A 12527-nucleotide genomic window follows, 5' to 3' on the forward strand; every position below is an offset into this window, starting at 1 on the left:
GAAAGAAAGGAAATGTTTAACCCAAGATTCAGGATAAGGTTACTTCTAACAGAAAGAGGGGAATAAGATCAGAGAAAACCATATAGAAGCCTGTACAATGCTGGTAATGTTCTATTTGTTTAGCTATGAGTACCTGACCCATTATATTAAAAATGCATCATGAATTTTATGTAATTTCTCCTATGTGTAATTATGTGTAATATGTGCTAGAATAAAATAAACCAAATAATTTAAAGTGAATACTACAAAAAGAAAATGCACCCCCAAAAGTAGTATACCATGAAGTCTAACGTTAACTCTACTCAAAGAGTGGTCTGGCCTTTGTCCCTGGCTCCTGGGAGGTAGGTGATCTCTAAGCCTTTGGCATATCTTGATAAAAGTATCTCCATTTACCTGGGGGCCTTGGGCCACATCAGTTAGTCTATGCTAACAAGATGATTTATGGTGGAGTCTTTGAGCCATGTAGTATCAGCTCGCCCTCCAGAGGGACCGGAAACTAGGATCAGATACACAAACAGTCAACGATATCTACATGACCAAGGCCCAATAAAAACTCTGAACACCAAAGCTCGAGTGAACTTCCCTGGTTGGCAATACTCTGTAGAAATGTCACATATTATTGCCTGAAGAAGTTAGTGCTGTCCACGAGTCCACTGGGAGACAACTGGAAGCTTCACACTTAAAACTCTCCTGGACTCTGCCCCATGTACCTCTTCCCTTGGCTGATTTTAACCTGTATCCTTTCACTGTAATAAATGATACTGTGAGTATAATAGCTATCAGTGAGTTCTGTGACTCCTAATGAATTATCGAACCTGAGAATGTCTTGGACACTGGAACTTTCCACTGGTTAGTAGTGTGGGTGGTCTTGGGAGTTCTCTAACTTTGAAGATATAAAACTATATAATCTTAGTTACACACTTATTAAATAAATAATAAATAACATGAAAGAAGATAAATAATTATGAGAAAACTTTGCTTTATGAATGCAGATAATTTATTCTTTTACATTCTTCAATATTTGTAATTTGTGTACCATTTATGGCTATTATTCTATAATTAAAATAGAATATATTATTAAACACATATTTTTAAAGCTTGAACAAATTAAGAGTTTTTCCTAATTTATTAATAAACTATCCTTTGGAGTAGTGGTTAAGTGTTATGGCTGCTAACCAAAGGATCGGGAGTTTGAATCTGCCAGGCGCTCCTTGGAAACTCTATGGGGCAGTTCTACTCTGTCCTATAGGGCCGCTATGAGTTGGAATCAACTCGACGGCACTTGGTTTGGTTTTTGGGTTTTTTTATCCTTTGGAAAATATTTGCCATAATAACTAAGGGCAAAAAAATTACTCTTGGCTTTTTTTGGAACTGGAATTGGAAAAGGCCTAACAGTTAACAGCAGTCAGAAGACAAGCAAAGACGTTGTTTTTTAAATACTTAAAAGTTAGTGAGAATAACATAGGAGATACCCAGTTAAAGCTTCAAAAGACCCATTAAAATGAATCTTTTTACTAATACGCATCTAACTCTTCCGAATGTGATTATAAAGATCCCAATGGGAACCTTGGGGTTCAGTTAAGGATTGTAAAGTGTGCAGATTTTGGAAGCAGTCATCCATGTTTTCTGCAAAGGAACTTATAAATATTTAAACCTTTGCAATAATTTGTATATTCTAGGGTTCCTCCCTTTACAACTTTAACACCCACTCAACAAAATCTGTACAACGTGAACTTTGTAAAATCCTGAGCCTTTTCTTTATCATCAAATGGCTAGAATTCTATAATGATGAGCCTAGAGACTTTGCCAAAACCTCTAATAACTCAAAATACAGAGAACCTAACCCACCTTTACATAAACCAGTAAATGAATGAATGAATGAAATTTAGACCTTTTCCTCAAAATTCTATGGAATATTTCAGTTAATCTGAAAGAAATTATCTAGTACACCTCCATCATTTTTCTCTTCAATAAACTTTAGAAGTGACTCTCTCCATTTTAAAATCAGTATTCCACTACTGACCACTGCTTTACTCCAATTTATCTTATTCATAAATCAGTTGTCACCATCATTAGGCTCTTCTCAGAATTCAGCATCTGGAAGGATTCCGAATTTCATAGACAAAAACTAGCTGTGAATCAAACCATAAAGCTTAAATCACAACACTGGTTATAATTAGAGAGGATAAGAATAATTCTAGAATGGATTACATCACAGACAACATGACACGGTATAGGTCCTGAACCTTTTGATCTTACACTGTAATGCTTTATCAGCTGAATGAAAGTGATACATAGCTTCTAGCTAAAACAAACAAGACAAGCAGGATCTTTCTCTATGGTGATAATGTGACTTTGTTATCTGGAAACAGGAATAGATATATAGATAGATTGGCTGTTGGAACCCTGGTGGCACAGTGCTTAAGAGCTCAGCTGCTAACCAAAACGTCAGCAGTTCAAATCTATCAGCCACTCCTTAGAAACTCTATGGGGCAGTTCTACTCTGAATCAGAATCGACTCAATGGCAATGGGTATACCCATTGGCTATTTTCAGAATGAACAACGTTATTCAAATCACTTAACTGCTACACCTGGGAGTTTTCTTATTACAGTATAAATGTGAATACCTACCTGCTGTGGTTGTAGTAAGGATTAAAGGGACAAATATAGAACTAGCACACAAAAGCAATCTGTAATTGTCAGCTATTATGCTTAGAACTGAAATCCGATTTAGTACGTATATAAATAATTCTAAATAACCCCATTCAACAAATCAAATACTACACTTCGAGATGAATATTTAGGCTAATATTATGGCTGAGCCATCTGGAAAGGATACTACTTAAAAGCTTATAAGCGGTCACCCAAGGCATAACAATTTGTCTGTATTAACCCGGAGCACCAGCGGAAAAAGGAGAGTTAGGAATAGGAGGAGGATATGGAATGTGTGGCTAATTATCTCCATGAACAACTGCCTCCTTTGCCATTACACCACAAAAAGTAGGTGGTGGCCAGTAACAGTTACTGAACATTTTGACCAAAGACCCCATAGAAGAATTCTGATCAAAAGGGGGAACATGCAAAACAGATTTCAAATTTTCATAGACTCTAGACTTTCTGGGCCGTGGAAGGTGGATGAACCCCTGAAACTATTTCCCTGAGATAATCTTTAAACCTTAAATAAAAACCTTCCCCTGAAATCATCTTAAAACTGAACAATAGTTTAGCTTAACTAGTAAAAAAGGTTTGCTTTGAGCATTATGCTCTTTTAAGAACTATCTATATGGGATCAAATTGACAATAGCAACTCAAAAGATTAGACAGGAATCTTAGCAGACAGTGAGTTTACATTAATGAGGCAGTTTATGTTAACTCAGAAAAGGGGTGAGAATGCTTGCACAACTTGAGGAATATAATCAATGTCACTAAATTGTACATATAGAAACTGTTGAATTGGTGTATGTTTTGCTGTGTATATTCTTAACAACAATAATAATATAAAATTTAGGGGAAAAAAGTACTTTTCTGTTTTTAGTGAAGGTACATAAAATTTCATTCTATATTCCTTTCTCGTTTTATCTTCTAATACGCATTAATCTTTTGAAGAATTTAATCCCATAAGTTGTCTCAAAGAAAGGAAAATTACCTTTGAATTTATTAAGCAAATAGTAATAATAATAAATTTCAGGTAACATAAAATGAAAAACAAGTCATAAAGAAAATGAAATAATTTAAAGAAGCCATCTCTAGTGTGTTTTCATAATTTAATAGTATTGAAATATGATACTTACAAAGGTTCTGGGCAACTTTAGAATCTAGAAATTTAAGTTCTTTAATTTTTTTCTTAATAGCTTTTTTCTCTTCAAAACCTTCCTCTTCTCTTCTCTCTGTAAGAGCAAGGAGAGAATCATGTTAGGACTACTAAGGCATTAAATCGTAAAAGGGCAGGGAGTGAATCTTTTACCATCAAAGAATAGTAAAAAAAAAAACAAATCAGTAATAAAATATTACAATTCCAAGACATAAATTGTTTCAGATAGGCACTAGTGGCTCTTATTTATTGAAACAAAAAAACAAACACACACAAAAACTCTTCAGAATAAATATTTGAAGGTAAACAGGAAAACTGATATGCTACACAGCACCATGGAAACCAATACCATTGGGTGCAAGAATAAATTGCGGAGAGAAGGCAGTCCTTCCAACAAGCCCAGCGACTGTGGTCTTTCCTGCTCCTCCCCTGCCCACATCTGAGGCTTCAGGAACAAACCCCCTGCACCCACCCTCCTCCACAGCCCGAAGTCTAATGGTTTGCCTGAATAAGCAGCAGGACTAAAGAGACATAATTCCATGCTGGTGCCTACAAGTCTAATCACCCTCTCCTCCGGTGGTGAGATGGGAAAATCTACTGTGCTCCATAGCCTCTGGAATATAAAACCGGGTGGTGGAAAGCCCTCCGGTCCAGTCCCTTGTCTACAGAGCATCCTGGGGCAAGCATAGAAGAGTTTCCAGCCTGCCCAGACAACTTTGGGGTCAGTGAGGACTGGTCATCATAGAATTGTCTTGGTCCCTCACTTGGCATACAAAGTATGGGCATGCACAGTTTTTCATATCCACCCAAACAGCTTTTGTGCCAAGGGGGCCACTTGTCATGGAACTAGTCTGTTGTATGCTTTCTGTTTTCTGTGAGTAATTAAAACGGCTTTCATTTGCCAGCACTTGTGTCTCGTGTGGATGACTTGATCAGACTAAATGCACATAACACCCTACCAATAGTGGTTGGTACCACTGGATAGAATTCTCATCCCAGTAGTCTGGTGGCTACATGGGATCCTGAGACAGCCTTTCGAGTAACCTATATGTGCAACACAAGTATAGCTAGCTTTTAAGAACATTTTACAGGACACAATTATAAAAAATAATACACTTATACTTAGAATGGGTTAAGCTCTTAGCTATAAGATGTTAAACAAAAACTAACAGTGATTTTATGCTTAATACCAAGACCCAATTGCCATCTAGTCGATTCTGACTCATAGCAACCTTATAGGACAGAGTAGAACTGTGGATAGGGTTTCCAAGACTATAAGTCTTTACGGAAGCTGACTGCCATTTTTCTCCTGCAGAGCAGCTGGTGGGTTCGAAGCTCTGATCTTTGAGTTAGCAGCTGAGCACTTAACCACCGTACCACCAGGGCTCCTCTTATGCTTAATATACCAAGCTTATTTAAAATATCTCCCTGAGTGGTACAAACAAGTAACAAACTCAGCTGCTGACCAAAAGTTGGAGGTTTGAGTCTATCCAGAGTCACCTGAGAAAAAAGGCCTGGAGATCTACTTCCAAAGCATCAGCCATTGAAAATCCTATGGAGCACTGTTTGTACTCTGACACACATGGGGTCTCGACTCGACAGAAACTGTTTTTTTGTTTGTTTGTTTATTTTCCCAATATTTGAAAATCAGTCAAGCTTTCACATTCAATTTATTTTATGAGTGTTCTAAAACCAACAAATGCATTTAGGTTCTTTATTCTCAAAAAAAATATATCACATAACAGAGAGAGTGGGAAGCTGGCAAAATTGTCACGGAGAGACTGGAAGGGCTGACTCATTAGGGGGAGAGGAAGTGGGAGTAAGGAGTAAGATGTATGTAAACTTATATGTGACTGACTTGAATTGTAAACGTTCACTTGAAGCTCAATAAAAGTTAATAAAAAAAAAATTTACTGATTTTACAGTAGAGTCCACTGAAAAATAGGATTGTAGAAAAATCTTTAAATATTCCTTCTATAATAGAATAAAGCTTATTTTTGAAAAACATAAAAAAATATATATATCACATAATGAATGTGTTATGTTAAATGACAGTATACAACCTGTGGTTACGAGCACCATATATGATAGTCAAAGCTAAGTGTTAGAGCCAATAATGTGTTCCTTTATTTTTTCCCCTGCTTTACGGCCATTGATAATTGATTAAAGTCACTCATTTCAAAAAATTAGGATCTTCACAACAAAGAACAATGCGACAAAGTGATATGCACAAATAAATCACTATCATTGGGGAAAAATAATTTTAAAGAAGCACACAAAATTAATAACACTTTTAAAGATCTTCATATATAAAAGATGGCACATTATAATTGTATAATTTTTATCAGAAAGAGGCACAATATAATTGTATTATTTTTGCTTTTGGTGTGCACTGTAAGATAGTGATCAAATTTTATATTTTTCAAAACAATTATTAATTCTGTACCACTTTATGAACAGTCAACCATCTTTCTCAACTGATTTTAAATTATATTTATTTTATAATTAGTATCTAGATACACTAATTCTGGGTTTCTGGGCTTCTAATTCTGTTCCATCGCTCTGTCCACTACTCTTATGATACTATCACTCTGCCTTAAGTCCTATAGATCTGTAATATATTTTATTAATTGGCTGTTCAAATTATTCATTTTCCTTTTTTCTAAAATTTAACTTAGCTTTTCTCACTTGTTTATTTTTCCATATGAAACTTAGAATAATTCAGTAATTCTAAAAAGAAAATCCACTAGAATTCTATTTCAATTGCAAGACATTTTGCAAATAGATTCAGACAGAGTTGACATCTTGACAACTTTGAAGCTTCCCAATCATGAACATGGCATGTGTCTATAGTTATTCCACTTTATACAATTTTTTCATAGAGGACCTATGTATTTCTTGTTAGTGTTGTCCTAAGTACATTTAAACAATACTTCTACGTACTGTTGATGGGGGAGGTGGTTAGTTCATTATATTTCTCCACATCATCCTTCGTAACTAGTTACCATTGGGATATAAAAACTTTGCTGAATTCCCATAGATGTTTTATAATCAGTCACTTATTATTTCTCTCCATTGAAATAAGGAATATTTATTATGCACTAACTAAAAGCAAGGGAAACCCTGGTGGCATAGTGGTTAAGTGCTACGGCTGCTAACCAAGAGGTCGGCAGTTTGAATCCTCCAGGCACTCCTCAGAAACTCTATGGGGCAGTTCTACTCTGTCCTATAGGGTCGCTATGAGTCGGAATCGACTCGACGGCACTGGGTCTGGGTTAAAAGCAAGAGACTATGCTTAGCAATGTGGATAAAATGCTAGACAAGATAGCGATGTCCCTGGCTTCACAGAAATTAAGGTCCAATAGAAGTGACTATAAAGAAAATGGCAATTAAAATACATAGACAGGTCAACGATGCTATGGCAAGTACCATAAGAGTATAAAAAAGAGCTCTTAACACATACTTGTCAGGGACAGACTCCTTGAACTAATGATACCTAAACTAAAGCTTGAAAGAGAAACAGGAGTTAGCCAGGTGAGAAGGTATCTGGGGGTGAGAAAAGATATAAATAATGGGAGGATAGTATTTGAAGGTCTAAAGAGGAGAAAACTTGGAGGACATAGAAAAAAATGAGGATACTAAGTACAGAGAATACTGAGTAGAAAGAAATGACTTAAACACCAGATCATGCAGGACCTTTAAATCAGGTTATAAAGTCTGGATTTATTCTCATAGCAATGAAGAGCCAGTGACAGTTCAAGTATATGAGAAACATTCATCTAACTGCATTTTAGGAAAAACTCAGGCTATGGTATCCAGTGGGGATTGAAAGAGTGGCAAAAGCAGTGGCAAGGGTAAAGGAGAACGGAGTTAAAATAATCCAAATGAGAGTAACTGGCGCCCTCACCTAGAGCAGAGGTAACAGGAACGGAGAGAAGCGAGAATTCTGGCAGTAGACTAATTATCGGTCCACCCCAGGTCTCTCTCCTGAATACCTGTATATCCAACTGCCTGCTTTCAGTATTTCTACGTGGCTATCTAACTTCACACATCCAAAACCAGATTCCTGGTGTACACACATCGCCACCTCCACACTTGTTCTTCCAACAGTTTTCCTCATCTCAGAAAATGGAAATAATGCTCTCATTCCAGTTGTTCAAGTAAAAAATTGTGAGGTCATCTTTTTTTCTAGTATTTTTTTCACAACCACATCCAATCCACCAGCAAATCTTGTCTATTCAAACTCCAAATTATACACGAAATCTACCTCCCTGGCTACTGTTGTTGTTCCAACTCACGATGACCTATAAGGCTCCTTCCCTGGCTACTACTTCTCCCCTTTTTGCACCCACCACCATCTTTTTTCATTTAGATCACTAGTCTCCCAGCTTTCAGGCTTGACATGCTGTCTCTTCTCTACAATGTAGCCGAAAATCCTTTAAAACCTTATTGCAAAAGTCTTCCCAGATTGCCATATATAGAATAGCAAACCCCCCACCCAGTACTCCCTACCACCATTGCTCTGACTTTTCTCCTCCTCCCTGGACCCTGTTGCCGATGAGTTGATTCTGACTCATAGCAGCCCTATAGGACAGAGTAGAACTGCCCCATAGGGTTTACAGGGAGCAGCTGGTAGATTTGAACTACTGACCTTTTGGGTCAACAGCTACAGCTCTTAACCTCTGAGCCCACCAAGCACTTACTCCTCACATATCATAAATTTGATATTGTCTCTCTTCCTTCATTAGAAAGCAAGCCCCTTGAAGGCATGAACTTTGTTTACTACTGTATCCTCAGCACCAAGAATAAAGCCTAGAATACAAAAGGTGCTGAATAAATCTGTTGAATATATGCATGTACAGTTGATTGTGTATAGGTATGTATCAACCTGCAGAGTAAAGGAGAGAGAACAGGACACTCAATGCTGTTAATTCATCAACGAATGAGGAGGAAGAGGTTTAGACCAGTGCAGTTTCATAGACATACTCAGTATGAGAAGGTCTTGGACATCCGCATGGCCATGTATAAGAGGCGGTGTATGCACAGATGTGGAGGAAGGATATGTGGGATGGGGATAGAGGTATTGGTCCTCTAGTAATTCCACTGACTATCACAGAATTTCTAGTACCAGCAAACAATAAAACTCTTCTCTCCTCATTCCTAGTATTTAAATCTTTTGTTTGTCCTGTTACATTGGCTAAAATTTGAGAGGATAGCAAATAAAAATGATAGTGGGCTTCCTTGCTTAACCTGGCCAAATGGCAATCCTCTACTTATTAGAATACGTATATATTTCAATTTCTTTTCTTTATCTCCAAAAGAAGAGAAGACACTAATTTTTTAAAATTGATTTATCTCCTTCATTCTTCCACTTTCTGAAACATTTTCTTCCCTAGCTAAAGAAAAATAAATGTCAAAGGAACAAGTAACCTTCAGTTTTTAAGAATATAAGATAAAAATTTGAAGAAATGCCATTTGCTGAGCACCTGCTAGGCACTATACTACTTCCTACTTCAGTTTCTTATATAATTCTTACAATACTCATCTTATACTATGACTATTACTATTATTATCATCACAGTAATCATGATGAGGAAAACGATACTTAGGTTAACCAACTGTAATCAACAGATCTGATAAAAGAATACAAAACATCTCATTTTGACTCCAACATTTTTCCACCATTTACGAAAGTATGTTAGGTGTCACAGTAAAGAAAAAATTTACCAAACAGCCTTGACCACTTCAAGTCTCCAAACTTCAAATAGAGACTGAAGTAACTTCAGCCAATTCTGCCTCTTTTTTAGAAAATTATAAATTAAGCTCTTGCTGGGTTTAATATATGAGGAGACTTATAATAAAATCAAATGATGGATTTTTCCCATTTTCTCTGCTACCATATAGTCACAGGATAGTTGGGAAAAGGTGGAAAGTAAATTACAAAGCAGAAAATGCACGGAAAGAAAGATGCAAAGTATGCTTATGGTGATATGAAATCAAATCAGTATAGTACCCAAATAGACTGATTTGGATAAAATCTTTCATATTGAGAAGTAATGGAAAGGGAAGTTAAAAAAAAAAAAAAAATACAGCCAGATCATGAACTGCCTCCTATCAGTGGAAAACCAGTGAAAATGTTTATGCAAGATCACTGATAAAGCAGCATCTAAATGTTGGCAACAATAAGAAGGGCGAATTAAAGAGGGATCAGAATAAAGGAGGACATTCAGGGAGAATGAAGTTTTCACACAAAATACTACTTCCGTTACCCATGCTGAGAACATCTCCATGAAATACTGCCACACCAGGAGAGTGCTGAGATCAGGTTCTGCATCACAAGCCCACCACACACCAGACACTGATCCTCACTGTGCCTTAAATCCCTCCTCTGTAACACAGGACTACCTGCCCTCTGAGAGTAGTTCTAAGAATGAAAGGAGAGAATAATTACTTTCATGTAATCCCCCACCCCCACGCCACCTACAGTGACAGAGAAGTAAGGATCGGAATCAAAGCAGTTAACTACAACTCAGCAGCCAAGAGGAGAGCCAGTCGGGACTCAGTTCTATCCACTGGTAGACAACTCTTCCAAAGCCAGTACAAAACACTGTCACTAAAAGACTAGGTTTTCTCAAGTAAAAGATGAGACTTTGAATCATAAAATCAGATTACTAGTGGCAACTATACTAGTGATCTAGCTTTTTTGCCATTAGAGGTCTGTGTTTAATCTTGCTTCCTAGAGATGCCGAGGAAGGCTGCATTTTCTTTCGACAGAAGAGTAATACTGTTCAAAAACGGTTTTCATCACTAACACAGCATATGCCGCATTTTATAAGGGTTTTATGTCAGAAGAAAGTCAAAGATGACAAAACTTTCTTCACTGCCGCAGCCATGAACTGAAAAAGTCTTTTTTAATTACATTTTCTCTTTATTCTTTTTTCTATTTTCAAAGTTTCAAAAATAGCAGCAAAATTATATAAAGAATCTCCTTTCAAATTTTTTTCTTTCATACTAAATTATCCATTAAAAATCATAGCCCTGTAATACATGGTTAATGCATCTATTCCAGTTCTTTCTCCATTATGTTCTGATCAGATTGATTTACAATGTGACTTTCCCTTTCTTTAGGAATAAGATTCCATATAAGTTTTATCATAAATTATCTCACCATTGCAAAAAATAACCCTAGAATATGCAGTTCTAAGTGTGCAAGGAGTTGGTAGAGGCACAAATGGTAAAAAATAACACAGATTTCCTCTCTCTGCAATTATTTAAACCAGTAAATGTTACTAAAATACTACTAAAATAACTGTTTATTCTCTTTTAGCTGGTGCTCCCTGGGTAAATGTATCTTATGCCAATGCCCTTTTAAAATATTAAGCATTTTAAAATTTTATTCTGGTATTCACTTACCACAAATTTTATTAAATTTTATGTTATATGTTTAAAATAAATTACCTTTGCTCCTTAGGTTGTTATTACATTAGCCTTGAGAGGATAAAAGGAAATATAGCCAATTAAATAAGCATTCCCTATGATACTGAAAGAAGCCAAGAAATTCAACTAGACTATAGGGAAAAAAAGTGAGGATAATTCATTTATTTAGGAAAAGAAAAACATGAGGGCTGACACAGTCTATAAATGGAATGGGGTGGGGGTGGGAGACATCTACGAATTACAAGTTATTTGCATAATTGCAGTTGTTCTTCCTTGCCTCCTTAAGTACCGAAGCACTAAGAGGTTAATAAAGTATCAAAAATTTATAGGATCCAAATTTTAGAAATGGAGTAACCTGAGAATATGGAGTTCAACCCTCTCATTGAACAGACAAGTAAATCTAAAAACACAGAGAAGATATGCTACTTGACCAAGGTCACACAGAGTTTGGCTGCGATCAAATCCCAGACCAGGGGACTGACCCCCACACCATAGGCCTAGGAGCAGCTCCTGGGAAGGAATCTACATGAACAAAGCACATTGCAACCAAACATACAAGAAAACCATAGCTCCCCAAGCTTGGCCTTTAAATCTGATCCAGTTTGTCTTGCTGCACAATTTCACCCAGAGATGGAATGGGAAGCGGAAAGTACCTGGGAGAGGAAAAAGAAATGCTTGCTCGCCTGAACACAATGAATAGGATTTAAAGCTACACTTTCAAAGGAAGAGTCAAGAATTTTCCCATCATTACCTCTAAAAAGGTTGACAACTTTGGATGGGATTCAGTTATTTAACGCAATAGTGTGAATGGACTGCACCTGAAGTCTTAAGGGTCAGAATCTGAGAATAGAAGAGTGGCTGAGAAAGGAAAATAAATGTCTGAGAGTAAACAGTATTGGTGCATGTAATAGGACAACATGGTTTTAAAGAAGATTTGGAGAAAATATGGAACACACGGAAAAAAATGGAAAAAAAAATTAGAATGAATTACTTTTTAAGTTGGCACTATAACCTTGGCAAAATACCAAACTAAACGCTTTGAAATTGAAAAGCATAATTTTATAAATTGCTTTAGTCCCATCTGATCTGTCAAACCCAGTTTTAATATTTCTAGGCATATAAATAAATGGTTATGCATCTAACTAAGCAGATAGAAAATAATCAAGGGGAGAAGCAGACAATTTTTCTATTTAAATATTAATATATGACTGCCATAACTAACCAGAATATTTACTAGCAAAAAGATGTCTGTTTGGCAATCCATGGCTAAGAATTATG

General features: G+C 36.4%; 1 protein-coding gene across 2 annotated transcripts in view; it reads right to left on the bottom strand.

Annotated features, from left to right (window-relative positions):
* The window catches only part of DIAPH3 (diaphanous related formin 3), a 581238-nt gene that overhangs the window by 295688 nt on the left and 273023 nt on the right, over positions 1–12527 (bottom strand). For both annotated transcript variants that reach the window (XM_049853087.1, XM_049853086.1), the window contains one exon: positions 3793–3888. In XM_049853087.1, the coding sequence (XP_049709044.1) occupies positions 3793–3888 (96 nt within the window). The remainder of the gene's footprint in view (positions 1–3792; positions 3889–12527) is intronic.

The sequence above is a fragment of the Elephas maximus genome, chromosome 14 (genome assembly GCF_024166365.1).
Source record: "Elephas maximus indicus isolate mEleMax1 chromosome 14, mEleMax1 primary haplotype, whole genome shotgun sequence".
Lineage (NCBI taxonomy): Eukaryota > Metazoa > Chordata > Mammalia > Proboscidea > Elephantidae > Elephas > Elephas maximus.